At 45.8% G+C, this 26,658-nt stretch overlaps 1 protein-coding gene across 1 annotated transcript in view; it reads right to left on the bottom strand.

Moving 5' to 3' along the window:
* Nucleotides 1-26,402, bottom strand: part of atf6 (activating transcription factor 6) — a 33,635-nt gene extending 7,233 nt beyond the window's left edge. Inside the window, exons 1-15 of the mRNA XM_084473194.1 lie at nt 26,209-26,402; nt 25,535-25,611; nt 24,766-24,856; nt 23,849-23,946; nt 22,255-22,378; nt 21,649-21,852; nt 19,079-19,251; nt 12,483-12,668; nt 11,731-11,822; nt 8,978-9,118; nt 6,112-6,207; nt 5,849-5,951; nt 4,518-4,585; nt 3,405-3,516; nt 270-354 (exon numbers count right to left, since the gene is read on the bottom strand). Of these exons, the coding sequence (XP_084329320.1) occupies nt 270-354; nt 3,405-3,516; nt 4,518-4,585; nt 5,849-5,951; nt 6,112-6,207; nt 8,978-9,118; nt 11,731-11,822; nt 12,483-12,668; nt 19,079-19,251; nt 21,649-21,852; nt 22,255-22,378; nt 23,849-23,946; nt 24,766-24,856; nt 25,535-25,611; nt 26,209-26,311 (1,753 nt within the window). The 5' untranslated portion in view covers nt 26,312-26,402. The remainder of the gene's footprint in view (nt 1-269; nt 355-3,404; nt 3,517-4,517; nt 4,586-5,848; nt 5,952-6,111; nt 6,208-8,977; nt 9,119-11,730; nt 11,823-12,482; nt 12,669-19,078; nt 19,252-21,648; nt 21,853-22,254; nt 22,379-23,848; nt 23,947-24,765; nt 24,857-25,534; nt 25,612-26,208) is intronic.
* Between the last annotated feature and the right edge of the window lie 256 nt (nt 26,403-26,658).

Raw genomic sequence — 26,658 nt, 5'->3', positions numbered from 1 at the left:
GGAGGAGAATTCCCCTGCTTGTGGAGAAAAGGAAAAACAAGTCAAACTGAACTCAAACAAAGCCGGAGATTGGACCATTAGCCGAGGCATAAAAATAACGCTGGATGCAAAGTGGGCCAAAGCAACTCTTTGTTTTCTAAATGTGAAGGGCGCCTAAAAGTGCATATTTGCAGCGAGAGGTATTGTGGAAAGCGCTCCCAGAACGGCCCTCATCTGGTGCTAGGTGCCTCGCAGGCGTCCTTTCCCGAGTCCTGCAGAACAACTCTTACCATTTATGTTCATGGCGGGCAGCACCAGGGACATCTTGGGCCGCCTGCCCTTGTTGTGGCTAGTGGCAGGAAGCAGAAGATGGTCCTGCAAACAAAAGACAAAGAGACAGAGGCCCATTGAAGCATTGTATATATATCTCAGCTTGTTCATCGTGGTGTGTACATGTTGGAACAACTTAATGAATGGCTTGTAGGTATGAGTAGGTATGTGGAGGTTGTTCAACACCTAGATGATAATATATCATACTTTGGTCAATTCAAAAAGGTCAGAGCCTAAAGGGATAATTTACATGAAAGCCATGAGGAGCAAACCAGTTTCGGTAATGTTTCCTTGAAATCAAAATGCTCCCATCTGAGTATTTCTTTCTATTGCCTGGTTTGAATGTTTGAAGTTGCGTAGAGAAACACTATAATTGGGATATCTCCATCTTGGGGCCACTCGATTTACAAGCTGTAGTCATTTACCTTGAGCCTATAACTACAAACGCAGTGAATCAAAGTCCCCTGGAATCTGAGTGAACTGCTGCCTTGTGTTTGGTGAATCAGAGAGAGAGAGAGTCAATGACAGGGAGCCCGGTCTGTGTGTCATGATGACAGCCGCTGTGAGAGCTTGCGGGGGGAGAACGAATGCCAGCGTGCAAACAAATGTGGGTGCGGCTCCTTCAGAAATCATCCCCCCCCCTCCTCCCTCCCCCTACACAAACACAGATGCCCCCGAAATCCCCTGAAGTTCCCCCGAACCCTCAGTCTCAGCTAACTTTACACAATCGATTACAGTGAGACACTTTTGATTCTCCCCCAGCGTACATCCAAGGACCTGGCGTCTGACGTTCGGCTATGAAGTGGCCATAGAACCGTCTCAGTATATTGTACTCTGAACAGTACGCTGAAAGTCTGAGATCTGCCTTTTCACCTGAGTTTAACCATGGAAATGCCTGGATGTTTTATTGTGTTCTATTATTTGTGTTCTGTGAGGCCTTATTTCCTGAAACGGACAATAAAGACAATCTAATCATATCCCCAACATTTACATATTGGCGATTGAGTATGAAAGCATGCGTTCTTTAAAGAATCCATCTGTGAAATACTTTCTAAACAAGTATCCACCTGATATGGAATCGTTTCCCTGGTATTGTAACCAATGCTGTGGGCACAGGGGCACTGTACTTCATCAGGCACCTGCAGCCTTGACCAGCTGACACAGTCCGCTCCGCCTACCATGACAACCGCCCTGAAACCTCATTGGATGAAAATTCTATGTAGCCAATGGTGGTGAAAACAGCGTTTCCATCACCTCAGCCCACTAAGATGTGCTTATATTATAGAATTCACTAGGTGTCACAAGAATCAAAGAGACGAAACATGACACACTCGGTTACCTGTACTAAATTACAATTACTTTAAATGCTAGGTTTTATTTCCCCCGCTGAGGATAATTCTCACTTGAGGAGTTATGAGTTACTCACTACAGCTGCAACGCCCCACCATGACCTACTTAGGATCCAGCTCAGCAAGGCAGACACTACCCCTCTAGGCAAGGGCACCCAAAGGCCACCGTTACCCCAGCCTTTGGATTCTCACCATGGGTGGTGCACAAGTCTGGAGTGTGTGTCACACACGTGTTTTTTTTAAACCGATAATCAATTTCAGATTGAATCCAAAGCTCTGGAGGGCCTTGCAAAAACATGACACTGATCCTGGAACGGATACAGAAAGCCCTCCCCACACACCCTAGAAACCCAGGAAACCAAAAACAGGCAAATCCACTGGCAAAAACAACACAAGCCCTGCAAATACTGAAACAGAATAGGGTCAGTAGGGAACAGCAAGGTAATCCTGTGCACTCGGATATGTCATAGATCAGGTCAATATGCTTTGTTGTGGCTCTTTGAAACCCAGATGATTAGTCTTGTAAAACAGCCTTATAAACATTGCTTGTTCCAGAGTTGCACCACTTAATGCGTCAGATTATCACTGACGACGCCAACTGGATCATGTGTTTTCTCATTACACATATTTTGAGGATGATACCTGGTTCCTCACCCAAAATGACCCAATGTGAATAATAACAAAAATAATGTGATTTGACTGCCGATAAACCAAACCAATGCTCTGCGGCCATTAGAAATAGCCATACACCAAGCGAATAACAATAGGAGGAGAAAATGAAGCGACCAGGGAATCGACAAAGAAAACAACATGTCCATGAACCACATCCGCTCATTGGTTGACATTCAAAAAGCATTGTTTCACCGACGGATAAACGGTGATGAAATCAGTGGAAAAAGTGGGGCCACACCGCTGGACCTGCACACAGGCAAGACAATGGCAGTGTTTCCCCCTTTTTTCCACCTTCCCCCCCCTTCCCCCTTCTAATCAAAGTATCGCACCGGATTCAGACACCGGGGCTGCACGCGCTTCCCCGGGGCCAAGTCTCTGCTTATGTCTGGGCCCTTTGACTCTGTGTTCCCCCTCAGTGAGGTGATTGGTAACCATAATAACAGACGATCGAACGGCGTCAACAGTCAAACCCTAGCTCTGTGTGTGCGCGTGTGGCTCTCTTTGTGTGTTTGTGTGTGTTATTTAGGGTTCATTTTGGTGCGTCTACATTCATAGCCGCCTCCGTTACACTCGTGAGCGGACATGAAAGCGTTTGTCTGAGAATGACGTCATGCCATCGTATCTCGATGATGTGATGATGCAAGGCGCTGACGGTATCAGATCTCTGGTAGTCTCCCGCTCCTGCCAAAGTGCCTTTCCTCTCTTTACCCGCCTTTACCCGCTCCTCAGTCGTAAAATGCCGTGACCGCAGCCCCTCAGTAAACCACCTCGGCACACGCACACGCCGTTGGATATTTTCACGGCTCTTTAGCGTTAATTGTTCGAGTGTTTATCCGCCCTAATGGAAGTCAGCTGTATGCATCCTATGGTTTCAATTAAACCGCAATGAGCTACTTTCAGAAGACGATTGAAAAAGCTCACACGCGCACACACACCCACACGCACACGCACACACAAATATCAAAGGATGTTGTCTTTCTTTCAAGCGTCATGGCCTTTCATTGCCGCCGACAAAACAGTAGGCCAGACCGCGGTGGCGGGTTGTCAGGGGGGAGAACGGATGAAAGCGCTCACCCTGCGGAATGACACCACGTAGAAGGTGTCTCCGCGCCGGTTGATCTCGTCGAAGAAGTCGCTGTAGGTGCGGTGCGGGGCGTAGTACACCTGCAGCTCACTGCCAGAGTTCCTGCGGGGAGAGAACGGTAGGACCCTGAAGTAAGTTGTATAAAGGATGATATCTTCAGACGGACACTGGTTGCACTAAGCTCTCATTTAGGTCTGGAATGCTGCAGTGTTGCCGCGTCTCAGTGAAAATACCGCACTGCTGTTCAGATCCCTGAGCGACTTGATTTATAGACACTTGGCCACGCAGCACCATTTTAAAGTTGCTCCCAATTGCATTGCACTTTGTTTGCTCAGAGCCTCAAGTCACTTTGGAAGATAGCATCTGGCAAAAACGACTAAACCTAATACCTGCATGAAAACCTGAAGTCTGTGCATCAAGGAAGACGCATGTACCAAAAGGAAGCAAAGAGGAAGATATGCATCTCAGATGGATCCCAAGATGCATTCCGCCCGTTGCTGTCGGCTCCTCTAAGCCGGCCGTGTTGTTTTAGCAGGCGGTGGGGTTTGGGGGAAACGCGGCCCAACCCCATCAATGACTCAGTGAGCGGCCCATGAGTTACGCAGTGGGAAAGGAGGGAAGAATGAGGCCGCGGCTGGGCAACAACAACACTGGCGGCCGGGTCAACAGCGTGTCCCGCTGGAGCTACAAAACACTTGGATGGGGTTTTACGTTAGTTTTCTATATTTAAAAAGGAGCGACCTTAGTTCTCTATCCGACTGTTGGCAAGGAAATATACAATCGACCATAGTGGATAAAGACCTGCTATCAAAACAACAAAGTTCCCCCAGAGAAAACACTGAAAGCCTATTGTGATCTCAGTTTTATAATGAATTTATGTAAATCGATCCTTTTAATGCTTACAAAAACTGCCTAGCTTGTTTTCATGTTGTCCAGTTTTTTAATGAAAACGTTTGAGCCTTGAAAAATTGTTGCCAAAATCAACACCCCACAACTACTGGTTGCCTAGGTAGCCACATTGCAGCCCCAAACACACTTCATCCTTCTAGTTCATTTTCTATGAAAATAACAGTAGACATGTCACTGGTGCTGCTTCTACTCACTTTTCCGCTGCGTTTTCAGTGTATCGGACCGTCACTATCTGGTTGACGTCCTCGTCCTTGTTCGTTTTCTTTCAGAGAGAGAGAGAGAGAGAGAGAGAGAGAGAGAGAGAGAGAGAGAGAGAGAGAGAGAGAGAGAGAGAGAGAGAGAGAGAGAGAGAGAGAGAGAGAGAGAGAGAGAGAGCGCATAAGACATCAATGACACCAGCAATCTAGGATGACAAGTAAAGTAGACCATCATGTCTTCAGTGTAAGGAATGCGACTCCATTGCTTAATGGACCCCCCCCTAAATTGTAGTCAAAGCGAAGCTGGTGTCAGTCACCAATCCGCTGACCTTGCAAGAACACATGTGTGGAACTTTGAAAGGAGAACAAAAAGATCCTTAATAATCAAGAGATGTTTGGCCCGACTGGATATTCTGGGAGTAAACAGGTCCCAAGCAGATGGGAAAAAACCAGTGGCTTACAAATGGTAAATATTCCATCCATTGATGATTGAAGAAGAACCCGAGAATGACGTTATGCACCACCGTTGACACTGGCGGATTTGGTGGAGCTTCAAGACAAACAAAGAAGACGTGATGGAAAAGAAGCAGAGGGGAGGGGGGGCTCTATTCTACACCTCTCCTCCTCTGACAGTGTGTTCCCTCTCTCAGGGCTGTCAGATTAAGACGGCCGGGAATAAAGGGAAAGCGAGGAAGAAGGAAAAACAGGTGGTCGGAAAAGGCGAAGGAAGGGAGTGCCTGTTAAAAAACCGGTTCGCACTCGGCGTTAGCGTGTACGGACAAATCTGAACATTGACTCAACTGCTGTTTGGGTAACGGTAATCTGAGGTCTTGATTGACATGTAGTGATCTGTCGACAAGTGCGGAAAATAGAATACACAAGAACCGTATTGTCTGCATATAAATATGTATGAGACACTTTTAACATTGATTTTATGGTGGGTCTACTAGTGAACGGGGTCTTGACTCTGAGTGGAACTCATTTGCGGTCCAGACTTCTCATAAATCATAAAACATCTCTTCTGAGAACATCTCATGAACAGACGTTTGTTGTTTTCTGTTTGTTGAGGTTGAAGTTAAATTGAATCACCAAAACACTGACCTTGTATTCCTACAGCTACTCTGCACTCAGTCCACAGTCCTGACTCACACTTTTAAATTACAGTTGCTCCAATTTCGATTGAATGCCCTAAAATGTCGTCAGACTCTCTCGTCCGTCGCCTCAGTGACTAAACGTCATGTAAACGGTTCAACAGATACAAATGGAATGCAGTCGGAAATATCCTAAACCGCTCTACTTATCCGGAGCGTCGCGGTTCTCCCACTCACCAGGATGGTCCGCGTGGGTTTCTGCTGGCTGTTACTCAGGCGCCTGGACTTGGTCTGCTCCACCTCGTGGCGATGGACCCATCCCCTAAGCTCATGGACCAACCTGCTCCCCAAGAGGTCGACAAAAGAGACAGTGTTGAAGTCCAAGTGATGATGATGATTATGATTATGATTATTATTTAGGACATCCAGCAGAACCGGCCCCTTGGTCCCGGGTTACATCTGAACTAGTGGAGGGGAGGGAGAGGAGGGGGGGGGCGTACTTCATGCACTTGGTCCTGTTGACTGGAGGCTGGCAGGCAGGTGGGGTCCTGAGGAAAGAGGGGTCCTTGACCACCATCAGGGCCTTGTCCTCGAACCTGGGAACCATCAGAACAAAGACAGAGGAAATGATTTACTATTCGTCAATCATGTCATATAAGATAACAATCATATAAGGCCACACACTGTAAAACCGATATACATATTAATAATCAGGGATTCTCAGGCAGGCCTGGAGGACATTAGGGTTCAAACACAGAATCTTTTAGCTTGAGTCAGACACCCTTGTTAACGAAACTCCCAACTGGAACCAAGAACAACTGAAAACACGATCGAGGCTAAGAATGATGAAAAGAACGTCAGAATATCGAATGACAGTGTTTCCCAAAAACTAAGATTAAAAACAAAAAACGCAACAGGTTCCACATGTCGGGGGAATGCTTTGAACACCAGACGGGGGAACCTGGGAGCCAGGATGGCAGCTCATGTTTGAGCGTAGGTGAGGCTCCCGTGGGGAGCGGGGTTAATGCGACCGAGCGACCCACCCTGGAGGAACACACGGATCCCAAATGTGGGGACAATTAGGCTCTCTGTTGAAAGAACAACATTCTTCGGTGCCTGCCATGCGCCCGACGGCCAAGTGTCTGGAGGATACAACGTATGGTTTGGAAATGCAGACGTGCGCTGGAGAGAAAGTACATGATCTCTGGTAGCGTGTGTGTGTGTGTGTGTGTGTGTGTGTGTACTGTGAGTGGTTAACATAGATATGAAAAAAGGACATAATATAATATATGTTATCCCAATAGATTAATACCAAGCAACTTGCGTAAGGAAATAGAAATGTGTCAGATAACCTTGATTTCTTTCCTAATTTGTATTGAGTTTTAATTTGTAGTTAGTTGTCCAACTATCTATCAATGTATGAATGTATATATATATTGATTTAATGAAAATAACATGTGTTAAAGCTACACACTATAGTTAAAGGATAATCCAAAGTCCAGCACCGTGCTCATAACCAGTCCGCAAGAATGCGCAGTGGCGTTTAGACACAGAATCAGCACTTGTTTGCTCCCAGTACTACAGCTGGGACTACTAGGCTAAACACTCCTTTGGCATAGAATGGATGTCAAGTGATCGTCAACTGCCCGAGTTCAGACCGCGCGAACACTGAGGGAAGGGGTGAGTCAAACAAAAATCATGGCTGACTTCCATCTCCACATAGATCAGGACAGATCCTTTGAGATGCAGGATTAAAGAGAGCTGGTGTTAGTAGAACAGAGAGGCCAAGGACAACACCAATTATTCTCACTGCTATCCTGAACCCATCACTACGTACATTTTTACAATTGCTCTTACAGTGATTGTGTGCTTTGATTGTTGCCAGCCTCACTTGGAAGTCGCTTTGGGTAAAAGCGCCGGCTAAACGACTGAATGTAAATGATGCTTGGCTGCTCTGTGATTTCGTCATTCAACATGAAAGCAACCATCGAGATTAACATACACACATGCTATGGAGAACGTGCTAGCCCACCCTGTCTGGCTCTAGTGTGGGTATGCATCATTGCAGAGAAGAAAAGAAAAAAAACGGTTGGTCCTAAAAATAGTATACATGAGCATTTCATAAGTTGAAAGTACATTAAGCGACTCTCGGCCATAGTTTTTTCCGGGGCTGGTTTCTGCACATATTCCTCTGAGTATCCCTCTGATGCCGTCATGCCATGCCAGTATAAGTGCCCCATTATGTGGGACCAGGTGAGGACGTAAGCCGTCCACAGTCAGTGCCCACCTGCGAAGGCCTTTCTTCATAATGAAACCGCTGCCACAGGCTTTATTCCTCCCCCGAGATCTCCATCCATACCCACCCCCACCCTGCAGAACCCACCGGCCCCGTTCTCTCACTATGTCCACTGATCCTGTACTCAATGATCTGGAACTGGGTCCGCAAGACAGAATATGTTAGAACATAAATCCTCGCATAATCCTCACAGATGATTCCATGTTGACCCGTGACCCGTAACACACACACACACACACACACACACACACACACACACACACACACACACACACACGTTGAGATTGGGCTGCATATCCAAGGTTGTCTTGTGCAACTCGCTCGGTTCTGTCATCTTGTGCCCTGCCAGAGCTAATGTGTTCCTTCCTGCCTGATCTTAGCATAATGTCACCAGGTAACCTGATACCATACGTACATGGCTTGCATTAAAACGAGACCTACACCACACACACACACACACACACACACACACAGGACTCTGACAGACTGGCGAGGCAAGTCAGACGCGAGGATCAACACACGCATACACGTCATGGCATGGGCACACACACGGTGCGAAACAGGGTTTTCTAGCACCCATAGAAGTCAGACAGGGATGGCGGGGGAGGGGGGCGGGGGGGATAAGGTACCAGACAGGAATGTTATTTAAGCAATCTCGTAATGAGCCCGTTGGACTGGACCCCCCATTTCCCAGGAGGTTGGGGAGAAAAACACATGAAAATCGATTACTCTTTAGAACAATAAACTGTTACCTGTGTCATGTACAGCCTCAGTCCCAACGCCCTGTCCTGCCACACATGCCTGGTGCTGCAAAGCCCTAAAACAACCCCCTCCTCCCCCTACTAGCACCAACTCCCTCCCCCCAACTAAACATAGGCGTGGAGTCTGGTCTAAAGAGGTAGGCGTTAGGACACAGTCCGTCATCAGCCCCCGCGCACACGCTTTACCCGCACCCAGTAATGAGCTGTTGCAGTCTTTTAGCGAGGCACAGGTGCATCCTGGTCCGACGATGACTGGTCATGTAAATACTCAGTACACGGGCCAGGGCTTTGGTGGAGCAGGGGCAGTACCTGTCTGTCAACGCAGCGGGGCCTCCTTGGCCGGGCTCGGGGCCCGCCTCGGCTTCTGGGGAGAAGCCAAGCAGGTGCCTGCCACTGGGCTGCATGGCGCCGGCCTGCTGGGCCTTGGAGCCCGGGCCCCCCTGGAACACGCTGCACGGGGAGAGAGGGAGGCTGCGGTTAGAGACAACATGAAGGGGGAGGGAGGATGGCTGAGAAACCTAACAGAGACCTGGATGTAACTCACTTAATTACTAAGAAAAACCTACTGATGGAAGGAGACAATTGCCAAATTCCTTACGGCACCCCATCCAGTGCGCCACAGGGTCTAAAGTCAGCACCGGAGTTCTGACCTTAACTGCATGACTGACCACCGGCAACACATTATACATTTATACACTACGCTTAGACGTATGGATTTAACTGACGCTTTTGTCCAAAGCGACTTAAAGTAAGGGCATTCAACGATGGAGATACAATGCAAAAAGTGCAAGAATCATTATAGTAAATAAAAAATAAAAATTAAAACTGCGCGCAGTGATGAACGGGACCTCGCGCCGGCTTGCGGCCGCGTCACGTGCCGTCCTAACATGTGTGCTGGCAAGATGTGCACATGTTAGGACCGCACGTGACGCAGCCGCAAGCCGGTAAGAGGTCCCGTTCATCACTGCGCGCAGTTTTAAAAAAAATTCGCGCCGGCTTGCGGCCGCGTCACGTGCCGTCGTAACATGTGTGCTGGCAAGATGTGCACATGTTAGGACCGCAAGTGACGCAGCCGCAAGCCGGCACGAGGTCCCGTTCATCAAAATTTTCGTGAATTTATGTAATCTGTAGAAGCAGAGGTGCCCTGTGGTGTCCTACTGATTGTTTTGACATTAACATGTAAGACCACATTTAACTGAATTACATGTTCATTAACCCTACATCAATGATCCAATAAATTCCCTAGGAGGAGTTAGTTCAAATACAAGGCGACGGAATTCAAAAATGGCCAACTTTGACGGCACGCCACGGACACGCCCTTCAACGTACAGTCACAAATAGCACGATTTTGGTTCAGCACCACTTCATGACTCTACTGACCAATTGTGAAGCAGATCCGATAAATTCCCTAGGAGGAGTTCGTTCAAATACAATGCGAAAAAGTGAAATTCCATTCAAAATGGCCAACTTTGACATCACGCCACGGACACGCCCTTCAACGTACAGTCACAAATAACACGGCGTTGGTTGAGCCCCATTTTCTGACTGTACTGACCAATTGTGAAGCAGATCCGATAAATTCCCTAGGAGGAGTTAGTTCAAATACAAGGCGACGGAATTCAAAAATGGCCAACTTTGACGGCATGCCACGGACACGCCCTTCAACGTACAATCACAAATAGCACGATTTTGGTTCAGCACCACTTCATGACTGTACTGACCAATTTTGAAGCAGATCCGATAAATTCCCTAGGAGGAGTTCATTCAAATACAAGGCAAAAAAGTGAAAAAAACTCAAAATGGCCGCCAAAAGTGAAAATTAGAAATGCAAATAGCCGACTTCCTGTGGGGTTTGGGGCATGGGTCCAAGAGGCTTTTCTGTAGGTATGGGCACATTGTACGTGAATACTGAGTTTCATACATATTGGTGAAACGTGGCGCAGGGGCTGCTTTTTAAAGTTCCTGTAGGGGGCGCTACAAAAAATAGAAACACGAATTTTGGTATGTGAGCTATCGGCACCAGTTTACACGTGTGCTGTGAATTTCATATTCATAACTATTACGGTCTCCGCACAGTGATTTTGAGGCTCTGGCGGCCATGTTGTTTTTTCAATCGACTTAATTTTAATTGAGCAGTTAGAACTTTGGTACTTAACGGCCACGGAGTTGGTCCCGCTCAAATCAAACATTGCGTCTATGAACTGTGGCTATTTTAGTAACAGGCCACGCCCATTTCGAAGCCACGCCCCATTTGAAAAATTGTTGAATTAATCTTGTTCAGAATTTGATTCTGAACAACTTTAGTAGAGAGGTCCAACACCATAGGAGTCCAATTAATGTAGATATGTGCAATTTACTATATTTGGGGTGAAAAACACACCCCTTTTTGAACTCAATGGCTCATGGGTACTTTGAAATTTATCCTACAGACTAATCCTTATGTCAGATTGAAGATAATGGGCCATAGATGATATGTGCCAAAGGAATTTTGTCAAAGTCGAAAAACCTGGGATCCTTGGGGAATTTGTGAATTTGAGGGCTAGAATATCAAATTTTTCACCAGTCCCACAAAATGTGCCAAATAAAAATGAGTTTTCGAATATGTGCAGGGGGGGAAAAATGCAGTCGAAGACGAGGGAAAATAGGAAGAATAATAATAAACACGAGGGTTTCAATAGGGTCCTTGCCAAGTTTGGCTCGGTCCCTAATAAAATAAGCTTTTGAGTGCTACAACACAAGCGTCAGTGAACGCGCAACACACACACACACACACACACACACACACACACACACACACACACACACACACACACACACACACACACACACACACACACACACACACACACACACACACACACACACACACACACAGAAAGAGTTTATTATTTTGTATTGTTTCCACGCGAACAGAAACTTCCCCTTTAGGGGAACCACTTTAGGAGCAATTAGAGAGCAGATCTCAATGCAAGTCGCTAAACCAGCACTTACAAAAAGGAAGTGCGAGAAAACAACCTCCACGCACTTCAGTGGGTGTTTTGCTTCCGCGGTGGCACACTCACCTCATGGGCCCGATGTTGATCATGAGGAAGACCACGACCACCATGAGACACACAGCTCTCCTCTTGGGGGCGGTGGTCTTCAGGACCGTGTTCTGCAGGGGAAACCACGGGTCAAGAGATGGAGTCTATTTGGCATTGATGGCTATTCAGTGGATGCCTTTATCCAAAGCAACTCACGGTCAATTCATAATGGGTATGTTAATACATGTCATCAACAGCAGCAGGTAGGGGGGTTGGGGAATCTTGCTCAAAAGATGGCGACATACGGGCAGCTGGCTTTGGGGATTGTGAAGCCGGTTCCTTTAGAGCTGGGAGTCGAAAACCCTCTGCCCCTAACACTGCCCCAAACACCAAAGCAGTCAGTCTACTACTTGTGGAAAATACTTTGCCGATGTCTTAAGAACAAAATGACCTAATTTTGCAGAAATCTGAAAAATGCATATCTCGGCAATCCTTATTTTTCTGCAATACCTTCACCTCCGAGATTCTGTAACTTGCCAAACTCGAAGCAGATGACGGCATTATGCACATTGTGTGTGCTACAGTCAGACAGAGACGTGCCTCATTTATTTAGATGTGATTTCCCCATCTCCAAGGAGATTTAGATTCTTCAGCAATGGAACGTTCGGGGACCAAACGGAAACCACATTGAGTGCACAACAAGTTTGTCAACAAAGGACTCCCTCGGTCAACTTCAACTGAAGCGTGCCGTCCACGTGAGACAGCGGACACGCCGTCTCGGTCACCCTCACCTCCGTCAGCAGGCCGTCCAGCTGCTTCTTGAGGTGGCCGTTCTCGTTCTTGAGCACCTCATTCTCCGAGAGCGCCATCTTCAGGCGCACCTCCAGCGTCAGAAGGTAGTCCTTCTTCTTCTTCCGGGACAGCGAGGCCGACTCGCGGTTCTTGATCATCCGCTGCTGCCTCTGGCCCACCTTGGACTGGGGGGGAAGGAAGGGGGGAGAGAGAGGTGAGGGGAGAGCGAGAAAGACAGACAGAAACAGAGACCGAGAGACAAAGAAAAAGAAAGAGACCCAGAGATTTAGTGTGGTAATTGTTTTCACATATGAGAACTAATTTTATATTTTCTTCCAGGTCACGTCTGGTATGGAATGGCCGGAGGGCTTGTCGTTATTTAATGGTTGTCGACAACTGGGCGACCTCAACACGGTCATAATCCAACCATCTGTGGCACCTGTTGGACTGTCACACACTCAACACATAGAATGACTTCATGTTCATAAAAATGCTTGAAAGATTGGGTTTAGCTTCTATTAAAAGATTGACTGCCAAGAAAACGGCCATAGATGACAATTAAAAAAGGCAGCCACAGCAACACAGATGCCCGCCATCTGACATTTGAAATACACAGACCTTTGTTAATTTTCTTTTTTAAATTTCGTATGGTGGCTTTGCTAATCCACGCGAGTCTCTTCCTTGTTTAAATGAGCGTGCAAACAAACGTTAAACCATGTGCACACCTGCGCCATCCCCAGCACTCGGAAAGCCAGCTCTCTGAAGCAGACGAATGGGATAAGCAGGCGGAATGTAAGAAATTAAGTCTAGGAGAACGACGGGGCTGATAAGGAGCTTGACAAATTGGAGACGAAGTGAATGGAACTATGTGGGTGTCTACGAGGATGTGTGTTACGGCGCTGTGCTGGTGTGTGTGTTGGTGTGTGTCTGCATGTGCGCGTGCATCAGCCAGTGAAGTCAGGGCAGGATGTTCCTACGTGGAAGCCTAGCCTGGCCTCCTCTGGTTAAGAGAGCCACATTGTTCCATTACAGAGGACAATAACAAACACATGTTGGGAGACGTATCACAGACTGACCAGAACCACCAAAAAAAAAAAACGGAATAACGCACGCCTGGTTAATAACCCAGACCGACTGCGAGTCATCCAGTGTGGTCACTCTCATGCTTAAGGGGAAATTTACACACCCTTGTCCTGGCTGAGTGGTACATGGGGCTGGTGGGGGTGGAGGTAGTGGGGGTGGGGGTACATCAAAGGGGTTTTAGGGGAGGAAGGTGCGAGGTGGTCCCATCCCCTCTGGCCGTGCCGGAGGAGGCGTTTACGGGGGCCACGTCACCGCATGAGGAATGGGCTTGAATCTCGCATGTAAACACCGGGACATAGCATGCGTGGACTCCCATGCGGAAAACTGTGCAGCTGCAGTGACTCCTGGTTACTGAAGGCTTGGGCTTTGCACGCTCGTGGCTCTTCTATGAATAAACCGGGCATCTGCGTCCTCTCTCCGCCTGCGTGGTTCACTGGAGAAAAAAACAACCTCATCTGAATCGGAAAAAAAAACGGTTCGAAAAGCTGGATAAAGTATGAGCTTGACCTAACAACAAGCTAATAGGTTGTTGGGTTTGGCGTTTCTAAAAAGGTCAAAGGAGTGGTAACCGAAAATCAAAGGCTTGGTGGGGGAGCGGGGGGGGTTCTGCTTTGTGTGTGTGTGTGTGTGTGTGTGTGTGTGTGTGTGTGTGTGTGTGTGTGTGTGTGTGTGTGTGTGTGTGTGTGTGTGTGTGTGTGTGTGCCTCACAAACAAAACACACAAATGCTAATCCGCATGGCCGACAGCTACAAAGAGTCAAAGGCCTTCATTGTCCGGCTAGTTCCTGGCCGCTCCTCTGTGCCCTCCCTAATCACTCTGCTTAGACGGTGTGAACGCCGTGGGCCGCTGAGGGGACCCTGGGACCCCTGTAGCCCCGCTGGTGATGAAGTCGTTTGGAATCTGTATTTGTGTTTCGTCTCCTGAGAAACGAGACTGTCTCAGGCTCCGATGTGGGAGCCTCTCAGGCCCCGGTCTGGGATCGCTGCCATCGGGCCGAGCCTGGGAACTTTGGAGGAACACGTCCACCCCGAGACAGGGTGGGTGGGGGGGGGGGGCGGGCTTCACCTCACGCCACAACAATAGAGCTGACCAGAAGACCATTGATGCAGCAAAGATGGAGAAACAGGAACGCGCTTGCCCACGAAATCCGGACATTTTCATTTGAAGATGCCGTCGATGAAATGCTTGGTTCTTTGGACCTCAAAGAGCTGTGGTTGAAATAATCACAGTTTTCTGTGCTGAGCTGCCCTTGAGCAGGGCATTTACAGTTCCAGTCAAGCTCATCTCAGTCGCTTTTGCAATCAGTCGCTTTTGCAAACAGTTGCAAGAGAATGCAGGTAGGAATATGTTTTGGCTAACAAAGAATGCCCACCCCAACGAACCATCCAATCGACAGAAACATGCCAGGACACAGAGCAAAACAGCCCAATAACACGCCTAAAACACGCCCTGCCATTTACCGACACCCGCTATACATCCCATGGGGCTCAGGGTCAATTCGGCAGGAAGTGTGTGACTGCCAGTAAAACCGTTCAAATGGGAGGTTCCTCATTTAACAAGGAAGGATGCAAACCTTGACCCGAGTTTACGAGAGGAGATAAACGCTGGTAACGCTAGAGCGTGTGTTCCACAGGTGGAATGGCAGCAGTTTGAGGGGTCAAAGTGAAAGTGGAAAAAGAGGAATAAACAAGAATAAACAAAGAATAAACAAGTGGTATGTTAGTGCGACTTAAGGCCTTTCATGTGTAAGAATGACGCAATAAAATCATGGGTGAATTATAATAATTTGTTTTCACATGGGGACTGAACCCAAGACAGTACTATCACATGGAGTTAAAGCTCTACTAAAAAACATCATTATTTTTCCTTAAAACAGAATTGAAACCTTGCGAGGCAGCAGAAATTCCCAGATTAAGATTAATCCATTTTGCCAGGCCTGAAAATGGATTTGCAAGTTAAGCGTGTCCGAACCACCAATGGGATCGCACTGATCGGCGTCCTATGCGGAAGCACATGATCTACGTGATGCGTGATGGACATTTATAGATGGGTGGTTTATCTAATCACTTGCCAAGTATTTTTTTTAAAGTGCCCACCCCTATCCGAAAAGTTTCCAAGGATGACTTCCCAGATGGTCCTGTTTTAAAACCATGTGGCGCGTCTGGAAAGCAGAATTCATTAGTAGAACTATAAAAATAAATAAATACATCAGTTCGGTAAAGGCTCCTCTTCAACACAAGTCAGTGGGACGAGCACAGGCTCAAATCTGGAGAGTCCCTCCTAGGTGTGATTGGTTGCGTCTGGAGAAGCAGGAGTGGGTTTCCAGCTCACGACGCATCATCTTAATCCCCTAATGTTCGGTCCGTTATATAACAGTGACTAGATTCCTGATGGCTGTTTACAGCTGTCCCAAATCCCCCTGCCCTGTGGAACACCTGCCCGAGATATATAATCATTAGCAGCCGCTTCACACCCAGGCTTACGTAGCCTAACCTCGGACCATGACAGTATGCACGCAAGCGCGCACACACACACACACACACACACACACACACACACACACACACACACACACACACACACACACACACACACACACACACACACACACACACACACACACACACACACACACACAGCCCTAATAGGCATCCCCCCCCAAATAAAAACCTCACGCTAACTACTGTGCTGTAGCCAAACCACTACAAGCTCATAAAGTGAAGACAGCTGTAGAAGGCCCAAACACCAGCACAATGTGGTGAAGTTATGATATGGATCATATTAATGTGTGTATTGAGAGACCACACAGCCGCTGCTGCACAGATGACTTGGCACAGTGAGTCCAGAGTTTGGAGAGGAACCGGTGTGTTCGCAGCGGGACGCTACCGCTGTTAGGGATTCCACTCCCACGGGGGGCTGGTTATGCTAAGAATGTACACACTATTGGCACTGTCCATCAGAGAAGAACAAGTGGCCTGCTAAACCTAAGGCAGTGAAGATTCTCCCTCGTGCCCAAACAATTATTGTATAGACTTACTGCCCTTATTTATTTTTATTTTAAAAAGGCCTTGTTCACTTGAGAACCTGGTTAAGGGTTTCCCGGACGACGGCGACACAGCCAAAAATTGTATTGTAAAAGCTAACCGACCCGGGCCAGCTTCCTACACTGGTGGAGGGGGGGGGGGGGTTGTTTGTGTTGGCCTTTGGGGATTGGTGTTGCTCGGCAATGTTCCTCAGGGTCTGAAACCAGGGCTCTGCTTCAAGGGGCTCCAGTGGACCCACGATAATTAGAACAAGTGTTGTTATGGCCAGAGGTCATCGGTTGACATTCATAACAAAAACAAACACTTTGACGACATATTATGGAGGTTTGATTATGAAACAACCCCACAGAAGGAGTTGATGTGAAACCACTGGGAACAGACCGAGTGCTTAGTAGACAGTGGCCGCCTGAGGTCGTGATCAAAGTATCCATGGAACTGGGAAGGTCGTGCAACAGGCCCACGTGTCCTTTCTTGAGAAATCAACAAGATACAAAGTTAGATCCATCTGCGGTGGCAAGCACAAAAATGTTATCCCCCCGCGAATAATCACAAGTCCCTTTAGATAAACTATGTGATTTTCAAAAAATGTGCAGTTCAGCCTAACAAAATAAAAATGTCCAAAGTGTAATGACATGAAAAACAAACTAGATAACGGTTACTTCTTCCAAACCACCAGTCAGAAACATTTCAAAAAAGGTTTATGCTGGGAGCAAAGAGAACCGTGGTAGCCACAATGGATCTGGCAGTGCGACAATTCACCCTGGGAGATGTAGTCTGAGAGAGAGCGAGAACACAGGGGAAAAGGACTTTCACGCACTGAACTCTACACCCCGACCATAGAAGGACGTATTAAAATCCAAAAGCCGTCAAACCGAACCAGAGATCTTCACCGCAGGGCAATAAACTCTCCCGTCGAAAATTAAGGTCAGCGTGTGTAAAAAATGCTGCGAATTATATTGAGAAACCACAGGCGTGTAGTTTAAACAAACGGATGGCTGTAATTAAGTTTTCTTCTGTGTTTTCCAAAGTCGGTCGGCCTGGACGACACAAGGTAAACAGTACCTTAGGAGATCCCCTGCAAGCTGTGCTGTGCGATCATGGCTGCCCTCACACCATTAAACAAGGCCAAGGACGACAGAGTAAGACGGGCGTAATCCTACAGGTCAGGCCGCTCTGTGCAGGCTATAGCCTGTGTGTATTTGCAGCTGCGCTGACATCATTTTCTGGTCCCTTCATCATGGTGAACGGCCCCCAGAATCCAAATATGATTTATCGTTACATAATGGCAGTATTTTTCCAATAAACCCTCGTTAAACATAAACAGCGCCCCTGTTTATGTGCCTGATTGTTCGGAGCGATGGCCGGCATGATGTAACATCATTTCAGTAGAAATACAAGCATATTTCCTGGTGAGGGGCTGGTTTTGGGGAGTCGACTGGTCTGAGTCGACATAGTGCAAGAAATTGAATAGTCCCTTTTTTCCCCCCCAAGAGGTGTGGATGGAAATAAATAATGGTAGGTGTGGTGGGACTGTGTCTACCCTGGCAATTTAGGTTTTAGTATTTTGTTTAATAATTTGAGTTAATGGCTTGTGGAATTTAAAGACGCTAAAAATAGGTTGGGATGACGGAATGTATATTGGACTGTCTCCCAGACGGCGACGAAGAGTCTTGGCAAGAATCACACAGTTACTGCATATCCAAAATAGGCCAACTCCAGTATGTATATAATCACAGGCCGAATTAGACAGGCCGAATGTCACTAGTATATACACACACACACACACACACACTCACTCAGACATGCACACACAAGAAAAACCCTGAGTCTGACTGAAGTCAATGACCTAACCTTTGAGACAGCTTTGTGAGTCGACTTTTTAACTAAAAGTTTCATGCATTACAGGCTGAAACAGAGGATGAGAAAAAGTATATATTTCAATTTTTGTTCAAGGATAGACATTTCTTTGATTCGCTTGAAGGAACTAGGCAATTAATATAAAAGGTTTTTTATTGAGTCTGCCTTCTTGAACTAAAAGAAAACAGTTGGTGACGGTGTTAAGGTTTAACAAATAAAAAAATATCTGGACTTTTGTAAAAAAAATTGCTTTATATAGTCCAATATGTAGGCAGTATATCGAGTCAAAGATTGATGCAGGTCAATGTAACTGCCTGGCCCTGTAGGTCTTGCTTATCCCTACCATGCAAAATGTGTAACCTTAAGTATTCTATGTGGTGATGTATGCTATTCTCCTTATGTTTTAATGTATTTGATTGGATGCTGCTGCTGTTCAAGAAAACAAATACAATACACGGCTTTATAAATCATAAATAGACACAATTACGGATGTAGGACATTTTTGGCATCCGAATATGTTAAAATCCCCCTGCCCTCGGTCCTGTTACGACCATGCGGACCCATATGAACATGCATGCATTATACTCAGATCTGTTCAGACCAGGACTCACATCGTCATCAGAGGAATGGGCCCGGAGCATGACGGGGACGACGGTCTGAGCTGGAACCACGGGGGCCGGCCTCTCCTGGCCCAGGCTGGGCAAGGTGACCACATGACCCGGGAGGCCCTGGGTCCTCTGGATCTGCAGCACTTGGCCCGGCTGTGGCAGCACCACGCGATGTCCTGGGAAGAACGTACAGCAAACAAAGCACTCTGATTACAGACGGCTGTTTCTGCTCTGCATAAACACTTCTGGTGTGTGTGTGTGTGTGTGTGTGTGTGTGTGTGTGTGTGTGTGTGTGTGTGTGTGTGTGTGTGTGTGTGTGTGTGTGTGTGTGTGTGTGTGTGTGTGTGTGTGTGTTAAAATCCATTCCAGGTTTGCAGCTTTTATCCCAAACAACCAAGTCTCTGTTTTGGAAATGTTTTTATCTGAAGCGGCTTCCAGTTTATTTTAGAAACAAGACATTAAGGAGCAGGTTGGGATTAGGGCATTTTTTTGTAAAAAGGTACTATGTCTAAAGATAAGGAATTCCTTCTCATTACTGGCCCCTTTGGCCACGAAGTGAACTGCAGCCTGCCAGAGCTCGAAGGTACAGAGCACTGGAGCGTGAGCTCCGTGGGTTAATACAAAAGCAGTCTTTAACTAATGTTAGTTATAAATCATAAATAAACATACCAATGACATAGTTACGGAAGCATCGTCAGATTTACCATTACACGCGTTTAGAAGTCACTCCCTTCTTTTTTCTGACCCGGGTCAAATTTAATAAAATCCCCCCACAGGTTCTTTTACACAACGGTGAGTTAAAATAACAACCTGCTCTTATGTTTTGGTAGGATCAGCAGGAATCCCCTAGAGTATCTGTCTCTTGAAGCAGCCTGTCCTCAGCAGATGGTATATAGAGCATCTTCCCTGACCCCCTTGCCTCTTGTGACCTACATAAACCTCTGGAGTTTTACAGTTTGACTCCCGGTGCTCAAGGTGCAGGTGGAGAAATGTTTACTGGGATGTGCCCGCCTCCCCACAACCCCCCTCCCCCCCCCCCCCCCCCTCCTCCCCCCCACACACACACACAAGTTGTGTTTCTCATCTCAGCGTACATGGGTCTTTGTAAAGAAGCCAGCAACAACCAAAACCATGCCTGGATAGAGAAGGGGATGTGAATACTGTTGCAGGGGGTTGCAATACTGTTGCACTACCTAGCATAACAGGGGCTTCCTTTAAGAATACCTCCAGAGAGGCACTGCCAGGAACCATCCTTCATTATCCACCCCATCACAGTCCACTTTTAATACCAAACAACCTGTCAACGCTAATGGTGTGTGGGCGTCAGTGAGCAGCCATGAAGAATGTGTGTGTGTGTGTGTGTGTGTGTGTGTGTGTGTGTGTGTGTGTGTGTGTGTGTTGTATTCAGCCTTCTATAGAGTCTGGGGTATTGTTAAGAGACTAAATAAAGCAAAGTCTGGTGCAGGCTTGACCTCCCTCAAACAGACCAAATGCCGTTCGTGGGTTTGGTCACTGAGCAAAGAGATACATGCCAGAGAAAGAAAAGGGTCCACTAAGACAACATTGAGTTTCAGTTTGCAGTACGTGTACACCAGTACCCAGAGCAAACTATGTTACCAGTTTACAATGCTTCACACCCCTCCCAAAACACCCATCTCATCTGCCATTGACAGATATCTTTGATGTGTATTTACATAACCACTTGATTGACTTGATTTCCATAGTGCTGCTGGTATACAAACAAACTATTCTTGGCCATCATTTTGTTGTACGCCAAGTGGGCGGGCTTGCTCCAGGTAGGATTTAGATAAGATTAAATTTTAGATTTAGTTGGTACTTAGTTGGTATCTACTCCACCTCAAAATGAGGTTTGTCAGTTTCGGTGTCGTACGAATACACATTCTATTATCATTGTTCAATGTGTTGAGTGGAACGGAGTAGTGGTAGGTCTCCCTGGTCACACGTCAATACTACACCGACACAATGATGTGTTTACTTTGTGATTACTCATCAAACCATCATGGTGTTGCTGGAGCATTGTTGTGACTGAGTTGGTTCATTTGTATCTATACTTTTGGTAAAGAATCAGGATCTTAGAGAGTAAGTTATAACACAAGTGATATCCTACCCTGGTCTGAATTAAAAACTAAAACAAACACAAATATATGTACAAGTAATGAATAGATTTTCTCATCAATGACTGATTTATTAATGTGGAATGAAACACCAAAATGTTTAGAGGGGAAATCTAGATTATCCTCATGATTGTTTTGCATATAGTTATAGAGAACAAGGAAACTTCTTCAACTGATAAAGTGCTCAGTCTAGCCTAACCCTATGGAAATATATGAGTGTAGTGCCATCTTCTGGCGAAGATTTAAGACAACAATTTTTTGGGGATTTTTTTCTTTTTTTTATCAAACACGAGTAGCATCCTAAATGAGAACATCCATTTTTGACCAGTGAAGGCTTTCCGTCTACCTTGACTGTCTCCCATACAGCGGTGTGGTCTGATGCAATGAGGTGTGGGTGGGACGCAATGGGTTGCTTTGTGGTGCAGTGCACACTCTAACCTGTTAGGGGCGCTGGTTGGATGTTTACTGGAGCTGGTTTGACAACGGGAAGCACCGTGGTCTGTAGGGGCTGGATGATAATGGTGTTGGCCTGCAGGGGCGCTGTTGCGTGGGCTAGGTTGAGAGCCGTGATCAAGGGCTTGGGCTGGATAGAGACCTTCGGGCTCAGCTGGATGGGTCTCTTAACCTGCTGAGCTGGTTTGGCTGTGAGAGAAAAGTAGCAAAAATAAATAGAGAGGCACAATGTTTAGGGAAAAGACATAGACGGAATAGGGGCCAACCTGTGTACATTAGCATTTTTTTTGTTTCGAAAGCAAGGCCAAACTTGCCAGAGAGTGACGGTTATTCAAATGAGTCAAGAAGAGTCATGCATGAAGTATTTATTTTTTGTTGTTGACAGAGATAAATCCCACATGGGTTTTTGTCAGTAGAATAACATTATTAATTTAATTTAATTGACTACATTGCTGTTCATTGTATTCTTAGATTGATTTGAATGCACGACAATTCATGTCCCTAGCAGCATAAGAGGCTACCACAGAGGACAAAAGAGTAAAGGTGCCAATATTCAATAATAATGTGTTGGCCCTTTTCCCCTCAGTTCACCTCGTGGTGCCAGGCTGGTCCTCTTCGGAGCTCTCTTGGCCGGTGGTGGAGCATCATAGAAGCCACTGGAGTCAGAGCAGACGGAGATTGGAGAGGGCTGGGACTGGGGAGACAGCGCCTCCTCCTGGACACAAAAGCAGAATATGGACCAAGGTTAGCCGACCAGCTACATGACCACCACAGAAGAAGAAGAAGCCACGTAGAATGTGCAGTACTTGTGATGTGGTTGTGTGGACGAACTATATTCAATGTGCTTATATATCCATGACGCTCTGAATAGTGCCATTTGATAATGCTGTTTATATGTGCAACGTTGACAGTATGACAACTGTTTGATGGTGGCGACGTCCTGACAAATTTAGCATGTGGTTAATATGTCAGCGACAAACCTTTTAATCATCATTTGACTAAAAGAGCCAGTGAACCCACTGTTTCAGATGGAATTTGAATGGGATTTAAAAAAAGGGTTTTGGCTTTAGGATGTTCTCCCATTTTGGGCATGTTCTCCCCATGGTAACGACGCACGCCGACTTTATGATACATTTTTAGTACAGTCGTTGTGTAACTGTTATGAGCGTTATAATAGGCGGTGTTGTATATGAAATCCTCCACACATCGTAGTGTTATACTTTAGGTGTCCGGGAGGCCTAACCCACACTCCGAAGCTGATATTAAATACATCTCTGCCCAGACAGAGCTTGTCTGGGCAAACAGTGAGGACCAACTACCTCAGACAAGGTACTCGGACATCACAAAGATAACGCCACCTGCGTTCGCAGCAGAGTGAAACATTCACATAGTGTTTTGGGTAGAAAAAAACATAGGATTTTACCAATTTTTTCTCTAAATTGGGGAATTATTTCATTAACAGTTATGAAATGGCATAGATTACTGTGATGACGATCTTATAAGACAAATAAGCATGTTTAAAAAAATAAAGAAAAAGGGGTTTTGGGTTCACTTTGCTCTTTAACTGTGTTTTAAGAATTCAATTCTTACCTAAATTAAGTTGGGTACAACAAAATGGTAATAATGGTATTATAATATGTTCATAAATATTTCAGGAGCATTCAGCCCTATTGAGAGGGCATTAAATAGGGGTCAAAATGAAAGGTGCAACCTTATTCTTTGTGTAGTGTATTCCATTAAACAAACATCTGCCCTGTCAATTATGCTAATGCTGCTGAGGTTGTCAGCACCTATTTTTTAGGGGAGTGGGTGGAGCGTTGAACTGACAGACAGTGAATAATTAGCTTGACAAGGTGTTTGAGGCCTTTGTTAATAAGCCTCTCAGGTGTGTGCGAGTGTTTATGTGAGGCTGTGCATATCTCAAGGCACAATGCCAGCGAATTAGTTAGAATTTTCCGGCACCATCTGGAACAAGCCCCTTGTTGTTGACCGCGTGCCAAAACGGGCGCACACAAATATACTCCACCGCCGAGCACATTTCAAAACAATCAACCGAAAACACAACACAATTTAACCAACCATGTTCCAGTGGGGAAATAAATTCAAAAACTCATATTGTCGGGGATAGCAGTAGAACCACACGTGTGTATATTGGAAGGAGAAGAGCGAGGAGACCGTGACTTACCAATGAGGAACAAGGAGACAGGGCTTCAAGTGAGGAGGGAGAGGGGACGGCGCTCAGGTTGTAGGCGGGCGACAGAGAGTTCACACTCACCTCACCATCTGGAGGCACAAGGACACAAAGGAAACGCACGTGAACGGACTACCAAGCTGGTGAGGAGACTGACCCCGGGGTACCGCGACTTTATCGGCCGTTCTGCTGGGGGAAAACTTCAAGAGTGTCTCCGAAAAGTGACATTGAAAGACAAACAAATACACAAGCTAAAGTTGGTATGCAGAAGGTGCTTTGACTGAATGATAATGAGCGTATACAAAACAAGCTCAACCAAAACCACTGAGTAGGAGCTCTCAGGTTTCAGCACCTTCTGTAGGTGAAATAGTATTGTATGGAACAGTTTAGGCTCTATTGCTAGAATAGAGTACACACACATTCTTTATTAGATGTGTTCCATGAACTGTCATCATTTATTTATCCAAGATGTATTTGGCAGGGACAGTACACATTAATCAACATTTTAGTTCACACTTCAATGGTAATCTGTCAGAAGAAGCCAAGAGGCTAATTTACATCCGCAGTCCTCGGATATTAGAGTTTAAAAAAACGAAACCTTTTTGCTGTTTACATGTCCATACAAACAATGCAATCAGTGCATTTAGAGATGCACTCATTGTATGGTTTGCAAATTTGAAATATATGTCATATTTTTTATAATAATCAATGCTTTTAGTTGACCTAAGAAATTTGATGGTATGTTAAACAGTACATCGCTGAGAATAGAAAAAATGTGAAATCCCTATTTCAAAATGAATCTGTCAAAATGAATATCTCCAATAGAGTCACTCAGGATTCTGAAACAAAATGACTTCTCCATCAGTCAGATGAAAGCAGATGTTACCAGATGATGACCTCATGTTATCTACCTGTGCAGGTGCTTGCCACCCCGGCTGTATTCCAGGGAGTCAGATCAAGGTCAATGTCAAAGTCCAAGTCCAAGCCAGGAGTGTCCGCGCCCTATGTAAACACACACAAATATAATCAAAAGTGGACACCAACCAAAGCATGGCCGAAGGAGTACTACCAAAACTGTAGAAGACCCAGGTGTATTAACTGCTTTCAGTTTAGAAGTTACACTCTAATATAGTTCAGTCTAGTATAGTATTCAGTCAAACTGTTTAGAGGTACATGGCATTAGCTCAGGAGGTAGAGGCTGGTAGCCGCAAGGTTGCTGGTTCGATCCCCGGCTCCTCCTAGCTGAGTGTCGTGGTGTCCCTGAGCAAGATGCCTCACCCTAATTGCTCCTGACGAGCTGGCTGTCGCCCTGCGTGGTTGACTCTGCCATCGGTGTGTGAATGTGTGCATGAATGGGTGCATGAATGGGTGAATGTCAGTCAACACTGTAAAGTGCTTTGGATAAAAGCGCTATATAAATGAGGACCATTTATGCATAAGGATTCAGTATTTTTACTTAACAAATAGGCCATTAAAGTCAAAAGACATATAACACCACTGGTTTCTTGTTATCGCTAGCCAATGCACTTTCCTTTTGTTTGTGCTGTCCTGTTTTGAAAGTTCTCCTATTACAACTGCACACATTACACCATGATGTGTTTTTGTGTGATTGTTTGTGCTTGACAAATTCAGATTTGCCCAAGATTGTATTTCTTCTCCCCCCCATCCCCAAGGACTTACATAGTCTGCGTGCTCGAGCGCCCCAAGTAGCTCACTTGCCACTCCCAGGTTTTCCAACTCATCAAACAGGCTGATATCTAGCAAGAGATGAGAATGACATACACATTAAAAGTAGTACGATACAATTAGGAAAATACGCAAAAGTCACACGACTGAAACACCCACTTAACTATACTGTATTGGCATACCGGGATATATCGTTGTACTGTATCCTACTGTATGAACAACGTTCAAACCGAGTGTTATTCTTATAAAACGTAAGATGTTTGAGGCACTTACAAAACACTAGGACACACAGCTGTTTGAATAGCATTCTTACATAATGTATGGAATGGATGCACACTTGAAAACATGTGACCACAACAACACACACAAACCGCACATAGCAAAAAAAAAGGCTATATCATATACACACATGATTTTGGATGAGGTGAACGCACTGTATGTGTTGTATGTGTTGGTTTGGCAAATTGTTACCCAAAAAATCGTAATGGTTGCGTCATTGTTTTTATGCTAATAGCTAACCTTGTCTCTGATTCAAGTGGAAACTAGTTGTTGAGATCAGAAAGAACACTTGTAGCCATACGTTTGTGGTCATATGGTGTATTACATAATTTGCAGTCTTGGCTAGTATAACAAAACACCTGCCAATATCACATTAAAGCAAGGCTTACCCCACTCCCCATCCTGGTCGATTGACATGTTGCCAGTGTCACTATTCATCATCATAGGATGATATTGGTGATTTTCGAAGTCTAAAGTTAAATCTGATGACATTCTCCGTTGACGACATCAGTAACGGAATCATAAGGTTGTATTGTAATTCGTTATCGTGCATTCAAACAGCCATTGTCTGCTCAGCATACAACTGTTTATTTACTGAAACTGGTGTAACACACTTCCCGTAAATACACGTCGGCTTAAAGTCTATCTACGGATAGCGCAGAGGGACAATTAGGGACGGAAAATAGATTCGCAATATTTGGTTACACCACAGGATGGCAGAACGGTACTAGCACTGTCATAAGTTTCGCCTGAGAAAGGACAAAGTATGTGACAATGCATTTTGCTCTATTTGTGTGAGTCTTTTAAGATGAGGTGGACTGATGCAATACATACAATAA

Source organism: Micromesistius poutassou (genome assembly GCF_964030765.1).
Source record: "Micromesistius poutassou genome assembly, chromosome: 9".
NCBI lineage: Eukaryota > Metazoa > Chordata > Actinopteri > Gadiformes > Gadidae > Micromesistius > Micromesistius poutassou.
The sequence above is the reverse complement of the archived record's forward strand: the minus strand, read 5'-3'. Positions and strand labels throughout refer to the sequence as shown.